This window comes from Phymastichus coffea, unplaced genomic scaffold (assembly GCF_024137745.1).
Source record: "Phymastichus coffea isolate CEN01 unplaced genomic scaffold, Cenicafe_Pcof_1.1 PCOF00054, whole genome shotgun sequence".
Lineage (NCBI taxonomy): Eukaryota > Metazoa > Arthropoda > Insecta > Hymenoptera > Eulophidae > Phymastichus > Phymastichus coffea.
The window spans coordinates 862,372-877,146 of NW_026706865.1; the positions used below are offsets into that span (position 1 = coordinate 862,372).

General features: G+C 31.0%; 1 protein-coding gene across 4 annotated transcripts in view; it reads right to left on the bottom strand.

Annotated features, from left to right (window-relative positions):
* Positions 1-6,946: 6,946 nt before the first annotated feature.
* LOC131665736 (uncharacterized) overlaps positions 6,947-14,775 on the bottom strand; it is a 150,631-nt gene continuing 142,802 nt past the window's right edge. For 2 of the 4 annotated variants that reach the window (XM_058937817.1, XM_058937814.1), the window contains 2 exons: positions 8,558-8,810; positions 6,947-7,963 (listed from right to left, as the gene is read on the bottom strand). In XM_058937817.1, the coding sequence (XP_058793800.1) occupies positions 7,729-7,963; positions 8,558-8,810 (488 nt within the window). In that variant the 3' untranslated portion in view covers positions 6,947-7,728. The remainder of the gene's footprint in view (positions 7,964-8,557; positions 8,811-14,775) is intronic. The other 2 variants (XM_058937816.1, XM_058937815.1) reach the window with 2 other exon arrangements.

Here is a 14,775-nt window from a genome sequence, read left to right on the forward strand (position 1 = left end):
TAATGTAATATCATGAAAATTAGTAACATAATAATAATAAAACACATTCTTTCAAAATACTTGATCAACTATTTTCAGTATATGCTAATGACGTAAAAGAGTAATCTTAATGTAGTACTACAAGGACAAGAGCAACAGGTTTGTATATTATTGTGAATTAGTTAATCTAAAAAAAACAATCGTTATTTTTTACTAGAAATGAAAATGTTTTTTTGATAAAATAATCTTAATTTAAGCAAGACAAAGTTCAGTAGTGAGAAAGTAGCCAACGTATGAAAAAACTGTTTTCATAATTAATGTGTTGGTAACAATTTTGAATTACCTGGTATAACTGAAGAAGAACTACATTCAAATAAAATTGTTAATCAACAGAATAAATTTCTTTCTGTATCTTTCGCTCTATTATAAATTCATAAATAAATGAACTTACCGTATAATGCGTTGGTGATGTTTAATAACATAATTAATTGGCTGCATGTAAGTGTGCTTTTCCGTAATTATTAGCTAAAAAGTCTGACTGAATAACTGAGCATTAAATTATTGTAAAATATATATTGTCAGTTATAATAAGGAACGTAAAGTAGAATAAAATAAAAATTGAATGTATGTAAATTACTTTTTTGTTATTAAAAAATCACTGAATGATTTCGATAAGATATTTCAGAAGTAAAGCATGATTTATAATGTATAATACGAATGTGGGAATAACAACTTGGTACAATTTCTTTGCACTGTAACTGTATTTTGATAACCCGAGTGGTATATCATTTTCCTAACTGAATTTAATAGTGTCTAAAGTGCTAGAATATACATAATATATATAATTTTAGCATTTTCATTATAAAATCATGAAACTTACTTGTAACATATATAAATAAATAATAATTTTTGAATGATATTCTTTGTAATTTTAAAGTCACATAACCTACTAAACATTCTACCTTTGCAATAGTAGAAACAAGTTTATCACCTCAAATCACCAAATAAAAGAATAAATATAAGCTTGTAGTTTTACAGCGACAAAATCCAGAGGCAAATGAGCCATAATCTCTGTTTCAGCGTGGACTATTTTTAGAAAACCGTATACCGTATTCTGTTACAACAAATAGTTTTAATACTATTTAGACTGTTTTATATGAATATTTAAAAGAGCGTTATATAAAAATATTATTTTATTTTTAAAGATAAATAAATAATGTTCTATTTATAAATTATTTACTTGAATGTTTTACTTTGGTTAAATCTCTTAACTACAAGTTAAGCAAGCGTTAATAAACAATTTTAGGTCTAAAATATTGAAAATTTAGTTATTTTTAAGAAGTAGCTAATTAAATTGGTCGAAGAGTTGTTTGATTCTAAACTAAAAACCACTTTTGCATAAACTTAAAAGTTAATTTATACTTGTACAAACAAGCCTTTTTCCATCGATGATAAATTGAGACCCATCATAAAAAAGACTGTCTGTTTTTCGATTCCATCAAAATGTAAAATTATAACAAATAAGCCTCAAAACCCTAAATAAAATAACTACAAAAATCAATTTGATTATTCTTTTTCGTTATCTGAAAGAACGTAAACGATTTTTGTATTAAACGTTAAAAAGCGTTGAATACATGTAAACTATACATGTGTTAGAACCTAAAAATATTAAAAATCAATTGTTAACATTTTTTTATAATTCTCTACTTGCTAACGAAAAATAATTAAGGATCTTTCTTATATTAGACCGACATTAAAAAAAATGTTATATGTTCATGTATTTTGTAAAATAATCCATGTAATGAATACTTTTTAACCTCTTTTGTATATAATTACGGGTACAGCTAAAAGATATAATATTGTAAATAGTATAAATGTGTTATGTTTTCCACCCTCGCTTTACTCGAGCGTAAAAGCCACACAAGACAAAAGTCTACTTTCCTACATTTGTATCGTAATGTACTATTTCACATAAAAATCCCCATGCTCATTATATTTAAAATCAATACATATGTTAGTTTCCATATTTATATATAAAATACGTTGTTTTTGATCAGTATTGAAATATAGTAATTGCACTAGGCAAATTAATATAATTTATGCGAACTAACTAAGTATGAAATTAATGAATGAAAATCTGTGCAAAAGTATAGTAATCTCATCATAATTTTTATCAGTAATATATGTAAGAAATACACGAGCTATAAATTTTATTGTACTGCAAATATTCTATATTGTGAAATTTTTTCATTTGGAACATGGAATGTTGGAATGAAATTTAAGGCAATCGTCCACTGTTGCCAAAACGATCGATATTGTCCGACGATGCCATTGTCAATTACTTCGGTGAGCCAAACAATTACTTTATATAATTAAATCTCGGCAAATGGCCTTGCAAATGATTTATTAAAATATTTTCTGACTTTATTTATTCTACAAAACAAACAATAAATTTTATTCTATTTTATCCTACCGTGAACAATAAATCAATAATCATACAAGCATTTAACTAAAATAAATTAACTAAGACTATTTTGTTACGCCCTAAAGCTGCGACAAGAAGAATGAAACCGTAAAATACGACAAAGAAAGAGAAAAAATGAGCCTACGCGTACGTGCTTGAGCTTTCAATTTGACTGTTACTTTCTATCGGGAAGACTTGTGCCTTGAAAAATCGATTCCAATTGTCATGACAATTTGGGACAAATTACAAACGATGCACTAAAGGATGTAGTTATGTGGTCTTCAAATGAATTTTGGTTTTTTTTTCCTTTTATTCAGCGTGACCGTTTTTTCGAGAATTGAAATCTTTTGTTATTGACGTTTTCAATAAGTTCATTAGAATTTCGAAAAAAACAAAAACTTGTTACTTAATTTTTTTGTGTTATTTATCGCAGTATTGATTATTATTTTCTCTTAACCATTGTTAGTTTGTAATAATCAAATTATATTTATTTATTTATTTCCTAGCTTTACGAGAGTATCCACTTACTTAAAGGAAAGGCGATCCGAAACGAACAGTTTCTTCCATCAGCGAGAATTACCCAATTACCGCAAACTTCACCCATACTACACAACACCTGCCGCTCAACGAAGAGAAAAGAATACGTAATAAGATCGGAGTCTCCCCGTATGTTGTAAGAATGGAAAAAGTTTCAACAAACTTACTACGAGACGTGAGAGGATGTTAACGTGACGAAAATTGACTTACTCAGAGAAGAACGACACCTTACCACTAAAATAAAATTAGATGTCACCCCGTCAATGGTTACATTGGCCAGATGGGAACAATATATATATGAGGGAAATAAGTTTACACATTTGGTTTTACCAGGTTTTGCCGTGGTAATTGCCGCTTTTCAGAACAATATTTGAACTGTTTTTAAGATTTTATTCAGCTTCAGAAATAAATAGTACGTTTGAATGAATAAATTATGATACGCGTAGAAGAATGAATCTGAAAATTAATGTGTATGATGAACAAACCGTAAAATTAATACGTAAAATCGCTATCATATTAGTCTGTGCGATAATAAATTTAGCTATCCGTAATTCACAACAACATAACCTATCACTCGTAAAATTCAATAAAATAGTTTTAAAAACTTTATCTAACAAATACAATTAAGCAGAATTAATAATATACCTAATAATATCTGTTAATTCTGCTACCATTCAATTACAATTACAACTATAGAGAATCTATACCTCATGGTCAAAACATGCGCGCATCAATCGTAGTAGTTGGATAAACGTTGCACTGAGTTAGTGAGAGTAAGATGAAGAGATGACACTATGGCCTTTCGAATCAACTGCATTTGATAGATTGATCCTCACGGCTGTTCAATGAGTTATTGTGCTCTTAGGATGCTGTCTATTAATTAGAGTTTGAAATATTCAAATTTGTAGACTGAGGCGTAAATCAAAGGCCATATTATATAATTTGATTAATAAACGAAAACATTATTTTATTAGACAAAAGATATGATCAGTTATTATAAAATGATTTTTTATATTTAAAATCCACTTTTATTGCTCATTTTCTTTCTTTAACTTTCCTAATAGTTGAAGGACGTTGAAACACTCCTTAATGAATTGAAAATATAAAATATATAATATATTATTTAAGTTTCTTGTTTCTAATCTATGAAAAGATGTTTAGATATTCTTGTAAAAATATACAAAGTTTTCATTTTTATGAAATTTGTGCAACAATAAAATAAAAAATTAGGCGATGTGTACATTAAATTGCAGAATCGACTAAATGCTTGCTTATCTGAGCACACTTTTTATAAAAAACGATTGAATTTGGAGTACCTTTAACGGTTCGTAAAGGTGGACGTGAGAAACGGGCGCAAATAGACCTCTATACACATGTATAAATATACAACCAATGAAGAACGTTTGTCGTGACTTCGCTCTAATAGTGTATTTGAGTTATAGATTACAGGTGCTTGTAATAATTACTATACATAAATCATACTGTCTAAAGTGCAACTACTCAATTGGGATACATGGTAATGTTTTAATTTTATAAATGACCGCTATAAGTTGCAATGAGTATCAATACTACAACACTGTACAGTATAAAAAAAATTGAAAAATAATGTTGATGTCCTTTGACTGTTTGTACTTTTCTGGTTCATAAGGTGTAAGCTGATTGTTTTTAATATAAATATTTTTATTGGAATGGAATGCAAAAATTAATTACTTTTTTCAAATGATCAACTTCGTTTATATTTATTTTATATTTTTCAAATATGAATTTCAAAGGTATAGAGCTAAAAATTATTGCAATTATAAATACACATTCATGAATGCGAGGATATGATGACGAGGAACAATAACGATAATTAATATTTTATGAAAAATTTATTTTCCATCGAAACGAGATACATTTCTTTAAACATTTTATCGCGTTTTACTTACAAGACTTTACAATTAATTGAAAAGTAATACAAGAAAATAAAATTGTATAAAATAAATAATCGTTACATTTATCAATAATGTACATTTGGCAGTATGATACTCAAATTTAGCAAACAACACGGATTCAAATTTGATATCGATTCTTATATCAGCAATGATTAACAGTAACGGAAGCGCAATCAAACGGCTCAGCATGATATATTTCCTTTGGAGGAAACAGCACTAATTCATTTCGAATGAATCAAGAACAAAGTTCTTTACTTACCAAGGTGAGCGTACAATGATATATGCTTTCATCTTGATGTTACGTTCATCCATAACAATTGTTGATTGCGTTACTTTTATATAAAAATAGATTTTTGTTTATAACTTGCCATAGCAATAGTGATGAAATTAAAAGCTACGAATGAGTAAAGATTTTGTAACTAAGGATAATTTGAAAAAAATTACAAAAAATGTAATATAATAATTAATAATAATAAAAATCAAATAAAACTTATATCGTCGTTCAAGTTGGTAATGATTTCGAGTTTTTTCAATTTTACACTGTAAACTAATTTACTTTAAATTAATTGTTTTTATATTTTCAGAATTAAATTATCAATGACAATGTAACAAATTATGACAAATTAAAAAAAGTAATGCAAACATACTTGATAAATTCATAAATTTCGCTCGCTCGAAAATTCTAATCGCAAAGAAGGTGAATTGTATTGTGAAAGTCATGTCTTAACATTTAGATTAATTATAAATTTTAATAGGTTCTTGATGTTTTTTTACAGACATATTTACAATTCTTGTCATCTTACATAGAAACCTATATTGACATGATTTATCTCGTCAATCTTATTATTTTAGTTTAATTACGTAGATCTTTTTATAAAAGGTTATGAGATTTGATACGAAGATCGGGTATAAAAGGTGCACGTAGAATTCAGACAACAACCGTGTTTATTTTTAATATTTCTACCAACAATTTACAACCATGTTAATGGCAAACTGTCATAGACTAAATCTCATACGTAAACGCTTTCATCACTCAGAAAATATTTTTTCAATGATAATCCGAAATACTTTGACAGCAATTAAACTCTTTATTAACTATGAGTCTCTAAATTCTGTTTCATGGAGTATTTCGTAACAAATATTTTAATGAAGGATATCTGCAATTTCAACATAATATAAACGTGCACTTGGTATACCGAGGGTCTTCGAATTATCAGGCACTCCGCTGAAAATTCACCAACAAGAATAGGTCTATTATTATTCATTCCATTATAATTGATCCTAGTTATCTTTGGTACGAGTCTTTCCCATACATTCTTAGTTTGTGACGCGCACTCACAGTTAAAAATTTAACTAAAATATAACGCAACGTACAATGTTAAAGTTTGTTTAAAGATTTATTCAATTAAAAAAGTATAAAAAAGTTATTGTATGTCAAGTTCATTCTTGTAAAACAGGGAAAAATGGCATATTTTTGAAAATAAAATGTTCAATACACGCAGAGTTATGAAATTCTTTTATGATTACATTTAAAATAATGGAATGTATAATCGAAACGTGTGAACAGTTAGTTATTAATTGTGTAAAAACAAAAATATTGTGTCCCGTCATTTTTCAAATCGTATGCAATAAATAGTTGAAATTGTAAAAATTAATTCACTTACATTAACGATTTTCGTGTAATACATTTAATATCATGAGTATAACTTGATAAATTATCGTTTCGATTATACAATTTCACAGCCGTAAATTGAATCTCTTTACATTGGCTAGTGATAAAATTATTAGTAAATTGTGGCAATATAAATTGACTAACTGTATGTATGCACAAAGAAATAAATCAAGAGTATGAAAAGAAAACTCAAACTCAATATTAGTTTCACTAAATGCCATCAGAATAATATATGCCCAGGAATTTTACTTACATCGTACATTATTTACAGATATATATATATATATATATATATATATATATATATATATATATATATATATATATATATATATATAATTTTTATAACTGCCTCCTATGTCGAAGAATAACTTTCATAGATGTTATAGAAATTATGTATTAAGCTTTTTTTACAGCTCTACTAGTATTCTCGAACAGTTTTCCACTGATTTACAAAAATCGCCGAGGGAAACGAAGTGTCAGTCCAGGCAATAACTATGTACTAAATACAAACACACTTCACGGCTCGCATCTTCCTTTTCCAATAACTGCAAAAGTCTTTATTTCAAAATTTTTTACATCGCATTTCTAATTTTCCTTTACTACCCTGATGATCCTTGCCAATCCAAACTGATTTGTTAACAATGTTTTAACCGCTTTTTGACTCGTTAATCATAAAAATAAGATTGTCTGCATTTTAGATCGTACCGTCTCATTAACTAAAATTCGAAACGTATAAACTTCTTTGATCAAGTAGTTCGATGAAAATCTAAGTTTACCAAAACATTAATATTTTTCATCTAAAAACAAAATACCAAACAAGAATTTTTCTAAAAATCTATTTAATTTCAACCTATAAAATTTATTGATTAATACCGAGAAAAAATGATATGCCTAAAATTGATGTTCTTAAAATCAAAGTTCTTTGTTGTAACAGTACGATCAAAGGAGTAAACAAATTCTCCCATCGTATCATGACGTCAAATTATTATCTTCCGCTTTCACACGCTATTAGCAACAGACGCGCCATATGTACAATATTTTGAGTTATACATAATTCAAAAACAGTACTTTCGTGAGGTGACCTCGGGTACTGGACTTAGGGGTCGGCCAGCTTCACGGGACACGACCCCTTCTTCCTGTCAGCCATAGTAATAACTGGTCTTGTTGCCTGTCAGTCCAGTTCGTGAACTTTCAGCTCTTAGAATTGTGTGTAAACTATCTGTGCCAACCATATAATTACCCAAATCCACGCGTACTCCGGTACCCATAGTATGTGTCGTTATTAGTGTGCCAGTATTTGGTGCTAATGGTATCCTTGTGTCGGTATAGTAACGCTCTCCGTGCAGACGCTCGGCTAGCTGTGTCTCTGGCAATCTATGAAATAGAAAGTTGGTTTTAAGTGCGACATTGTATAAATGATTTGTTTTTAAGCCATAATAAAAAAATTTATGTAGCTTAGTATATTTCACCATCAAAGTGTTGATAAATCATAGAAAAATATATCTGTTCTGGAATGCTTATAAAGTTTAATTTATTTTTTAAGTTTTAAAAAAACGAAAGAGTGAAAAATAAATCCACCTTTTCAATGAAATAATCCAGTATATGTCTTTCTATGAATCATAGTTTCAGTTATTACGTGTAGACTGATATAACGTTGAGATTGCCACTTGCGCACAAGTTGATGGTATCTAAGATAGGTCAGACGTACGCGCTATACTTTACCACCGCGTTATAAAAGTAAAAGCTTTCTGAGCTTTTATAGAATCATAAAGTACTTTTAATTAAGCATTACGCTTCTTACCACAAAGATCATAGTGATCCAATTAAAACCAACATCAATTGTAATAAATAGTATAAACTTCGTTGAAGTACGTCATTTCAATAAATATTAGAAATCTTTTAATACCGGTTTTCAAAAACAAATTAAGAAAAGCTTTAAAGTATAGGGTCCAAAAAATTATGGGATACCTAGTATCTTGCATAGGAACTGGCACAGGAGTGGTGAGATCGATATCCGCGTCGATCTCTGAGATGTCATCGGTGAAGCCGTTGGGTAATGTCTCGTTGTTCGCGTGAAACTTGGCGTCGCGTTTTGCCCGGTGACGACTCAACAAGAGCCGACCGATCACCAAACTCAGCAGTAATAGAACTCCAAGTGCTACTGATACAATCACGTATAGGTAGAACTTTTCTTGATTGTCTGTGAATAGTCGAGCAAAAACTTTTATCATTATTGTTCTTAAAGTTTGAATATTATTTCTAGCTATTTTGATCATTAAAATAGCGATAACTATAAATAATGATGTTTCTATTCCATTATTGATTACTCAACTATACATGTTCTAGATAAAAGTTGAGAGTCGTCACCTCAGATATATTTAATCGATAAAAATGGATATTGGATGATTTTATAAAAACAAATGCGGGTCGAATTGCTTAAACACTCATTAAATATGGTTAGTATCAAATCTACACAATTAGAAAATACATGCAAATTTATTAAAACTATTCTACTATGAAAAATTAAAAAAATAAATAAATAAGAACGTGAAATAAAGTAGCGGAAATATGGGCAAACACTTTCAACTAACAGAGATTCTAAATGCAAAAAGTTCAATATTATAATTCACGTCAAATCCAAGCAAGTAAACCAAACACTAAAGGCAAAACAATATCGTTTCTTGTCGCACACTCCATTTCTCGCTTTAGCCTTATAAGATATAACTGCGATACTGACCTTGACATCTTTGTTCAACAAATGCATGAAATACTTGAAAGTTTTCAAAGCTACTTAATGACTTCTATATAGACTTTTACTTAATTTGGCAGAGCGTAATTTATCTTTCTACCATAAATTCCGGCATTAAGCTCACGACAAACTTATGTATGTCAGATTATCTCGTTACATCTTGTCAAGTGACATTTCGAGGAAAATAAAAATTTCATCGGTCACGAAAGATTGTCATTTGAACAGAAAGAAAAGTAAAATTCCCATGACCCTAATAGCCAACCGTCCAAACAGCTATCAATAATCCTCGTGGTTCAGCGACCTCGAATCGATATGTCGGTAATGTAGAATAAACAACCCCTTTCCTTCATCGCGTTGTCATGAATACTCACGTGCGATAAAAGCGTAGGCGCTGATCCACTCGTTGATGTAGTTGGAAGTGACGTGATCCTCTTCGTCGGCTGCAGCTGTGCTGATGATGGTAGTGCAGTTGTTGGTGGTTGCGCTTGTCGAGGCCATCGATAGACGGCGCTTGAGCTTTCTATCCGTGCTACCGACTGCGTTCAGACTTTGTAGCCGCTTGCCTACTGTGTGTACAAAACCGACCGAGCCATAACATCACTTTTCTTCGCAATCCGATTTGTTTTTATCTTGTCTTGCCGAAATTTCTCTTGCAATGAAACGTTCCAAAAAAGCGTTTTATCTGGCAAATATAACGTCAAATTTCATCTGCATTTTCATTTTAACATATTGCAAAATATGTGTCCATGATAAATTTTCGATTATCGTGTAAAACTTGGTATACACGAAGAAAAATGAGATCGAAATGTACGACGTCGCCAAATATTGCATTGCTGCTACAATCTAATTTAGATACGAACTTGAATTGTCGTTCTAGAAAATCAAATCACAAGCACTGATATAACACGACAATTCAATGTAAATTCGGTTACCTAAGAAAATCTACAAGATGTAAAACTCATTTCTCAACAGCGAATTATCCTTATCCTCAAAACATGCAATTAAGAACATAAAATTATGTAAAAACTTTGCGGAGCGCTAAATTCGACGGTTTTAGAAATAATTACTTTTGTCGGGAGCGACTTAAACGAATTTTAATTTTTTTTCCTTTTTTGCATCGTTCTGCCCTGTTCGCGCATAATAGAGAGGAAAAACTCAGAGCCAGAGAAATTTCGGCGTTGAACTTTTAAGTGCCGAGATGCGCTTCCTAAAGAGAACTAGGTAGAGTCGGAAAAAAGCCTCTCGTTCGCTCGCGCGCTTGCGTATAAGAAATAAAAGCAGTGTATATGAGCTTGTGTGTATATATGTGCGGACGAGAGGGAGATTATGCCGTTAGCTCGTGGCGCAAGCTTTGTGCACAGTGATATGTACACGTATGCGTGCAGACAGACGTATGGATGATGTATACTAGCACCGATTAATCTACTGAACATTAAATAAGCCTTTTGATTCGTATTTACAGCTGGGCTTGTAATTATTTACAAAAAGGAGTTTGTTTCAATGGGCTTATAGATAATTATGTCAAGATCACTTCCTATATTTTTGTTTTGTGGAGAGGACAATATTACACTCCGCGAGGAACAAAAGTTTAATTTTTCGTTGCTTTTTATTGTATTAAAATAATCAAACATTTTACAATGATAATAAACCATGAGTAAAAATGAATTATTCTAATTTTGATAAGTTATAGTAGGAAATTGCCCTAACATATATTGCATGATCGTGTAGTAATTTCGAAGATATATGACTATAAGCTTGTATTCACTGATAATAAGAGTGTATTGGCACAATGAACTGATTATAAAATGGACCACTCAAAATTTTTGTTTTACTATATAATTTGCAAATTCCATCGTAACATGAAAATAGTATCCTTAAAAATATTTTATCTCACACTCTTCAATTATCAGCTGGTAATTCCATTCAATGTATCAATTGACGAAATTTTTAGGTACATATAGGCGAACAATCTTTAATATTTATAACGCGAATTGATAAACGAAATAGCAAACGTGATAGGAATACGTAGAGTGGCATTGAGTAAAAAGGGCGAAATGTAGGTAAATGTAATAGTCGTACAATGCGAGGAAGTGAAGTGAAAATCACTGAAAGAAATGAATGATAAAGCGGTAGATGGAAGAAGAGTATATTTGTCTCGCTCTCGACTACGGTAAAAAGGGATCACACTGAATGAATCAATAGATGTAAAATAAAGTGCTGTTTAGTGGGGGTGCATGAAATGCTCAATGTTTCCACTCAATTGTGATTAATATTGACAAATGCATTACGAATGCTATATGTATTACTCCAAGGTTTCTCCACAGCTTATCAGTTATTTATAATTTATATGTACAGATTTTGTATGTGGAAAATATTCTCGAGAAAGACATCTCGTGTCACTGTGGATTTAGAACATCAAACTTTATTTTTGTTGCGCTAGTCATTGAGTCGAGTAATTGTGCAAAGGTATTTTTGCCGATGAACGATAGGAGAGTAAAGTCTGAAAACTTACATATCCTATAACAGCAAGTTAGAGTGTCATTGGAAAATTACATATTAGACGAAGATCGAGTTGGAGATGAGGTCGCTTATAGTTGCAGAGTCGACACTTTTTTCAGTTATTTGTCTGTCTGTTACACACGCACGTACCGATGAACTGTTTTTTTTTTTCGACTTGGCGACAAAGTTTGCTGAGCTTAAAGAAACTTTTCGTACTTTTTGAAATATTGAACATATAACGAGTTTTATGACGGCATTGATATTCAATTACGCGGAACATATGATTAAATCGATAATACAAATTGAGAATTATACATTCGATTTTCACTTACAGATTCGGGAACTTTAGGTTTCTTTAGATTAGGGCATTATTTGTGGAGATTTGATCGAATATTTCACAAAATCTTGACATTTGTTTCCACTTGTCTTTCAATAATTTTATAAAATTATATTAATAATCACATGAAATTTGTAGAATTTTTTCAACATGTGTACAGTTCATAAAAAAGCTATGATTTCATTTAAGATCCGTTCAGACTTTTTCAAATTATCCACGCGTAGTAAATACATAAATAAAATAAAACAGCTGTTAACTAAAAATTCATTAATAAACTGACAGGTATGTATTAAAAAGTAATAATAATAAAAGTGAAGAAGTAAGCATCCGTCGCTCGTGCATGCACGAAAGTTTAATTAGGCTGGAGTCGAAAATCACCCGGGAGCGTATTCACGGCAGACTGAAACACGGCTTGACAATTTTCTGATTGAATTATTCGCGCGAACGAAGCGCCACGACAGAGCACAGCAAACAAAAAGGTGTTGCGTAAGCTCTCTCAATGTAGGTCGGCCTTCTTCTACTCTTTTGTTTATTACGACTTAACGAAAATGAGCGTGATTTTCCGACTCGAAAGATATAATGATGTGATTCTTTTCATATTGCGGTTGTCAGTGTGAATGTGTTGTATACGCACTCTCGACTAATGAAATATCGCTAATATATAACGATACTTCGATGTTGAAAATAGTCATCGGTCTTTTTTCGTTGGCATGCCGATATTGCATTTTTAACGAGAATTATTTTTACGAAATAGTTGGAATGACTTTTCTTAACTCCGAATACAATTATTGAAATCTAGTCACGCATATACTGATATTATCAATGTATTAGTGAAAAATCAACTTCAAACATGTTAAAATCATTGAAAAAAATTCAATTCTTGTAGCGAATTAAAACGTGTAACTATTGGAAATCTGAATCGAAACAACAGAACCCAAGCATCCTCTTTACGAGGTGACGCATAAACATTTGTGTCCGTAAAATTTTTAAGGAACTGACTTTCTCTATGACGCTATCTAAATGCAAATTAGCACACGGTAGAGTTACGACGTTGCGCGTTCATAATATGTAAACAACTTTTTTTTCTACACCATCCGTCCGATCAAATGTTTGACAGCTCAAACTTATTAACGCCGATACTGGTTTTAATCTCAAAAGGTGTAGATATACGATATACACATGATACCGTGTTTTTATGGCGCTGAGCTTCGTTTGATTTGGATGTTTGCTGGAGTTAATTAGTATACCATAAGTTACTTTCAAGTTTTTATCTTGCTCTATATTTGGAAATTAGATTATTTATAAGGTGATAGGGATAATATTTAGCAATCGGATGAACAAGTGCGCAAATGCTTTTGATTAAAATTTTTTTTCGCTTCATAATATCTGATTTATTATAAAAATTTACTGTGTGCGAATGAAATAACAAGAATACTTCAGATATGCTTTATATTCGAATGAAATATCACCTTTGTTTTCGTGACGTCAACTTTTACCGAGTATGCAGTGAAATAAAAATTGAATTATGTTTACATTAGAGTTAAAATAAATCAAAAACTAAAATTAGATTAAAAATCAACATTACAACGAAATGGATCCAATAGAAAGGGATTGATTATAGCGAGTTAAAATTGACATTAATTCTTATATTCAATTTCGGATTATTACGAAGCATACGTTTTATGAGTTTTGACAAATCAGCCTAGTCCATGTTCTGTATAAAGAAAACATATCCAATAAACAGATATTCTTAATTTCGCTAAGAGAAAAAGAGGAAATGTACGTTAGACAATTGAAGACTCGAAACGCGATTGACGAAGGGCACGAAACACATTCTATCGAATAACCTAATCCCCCTCATACTTAGATAAGACGGCCCTTTTCGGGGTGAATCTGTTGGGAGCTTCCAAGCTTTAATTAAAAGCGTTCCTGAGAATTTTGTGAATGGAGTCTCATTTTCGTATAGCCGAATCTTGGAGTGTCGAATGCGTAATCTTGTTTAACGCTCGTTCACTTTTGCCGACAATTATCTTACTTGAATTTCGACAATGTATAGATGAGAAAAACGTTTTATTTCGTTAAATTGAGAAGCTCGAATAAGGCTGCTGGAGTTATTGAATTAACAATGTATTTATTTATTTCGAGACTTTTCTAATCTTGTGCGCATGAGCATCTTTCAATACGTTTCCAGTTTTTAATATTAATGTTTACATTTAAATAATAATATTGTTGAAAATAAAAATCTGACATATCTGAAAATATGCAATGCCAAATATGTTCGAAAGTCTACAGATTGTAATAAAAATATTCACACTTACAATCAGCACAGATAAAATTTTATCATCTAATGAATAGACAAACCAACTAAGAGCCCATCAATCACGCAAGCTCTCGGCACCAAAAGCGCACACGCACTTTCAGCCGTCAGGGTGTATTTTTGTTGCGAACTATCCGCCAGTGTTAGAAGTCAACACGCGCACGAGCCCATTCATCAGAGCGCCTGAAAGCAGTGCAGCGCCGGCGCGTCCTCTCTCTCTCTCTCTCTCTCTTTCTCTCACACTTCGCTGTGCATAGAAAGAGAAACACACTTACACACGCGCC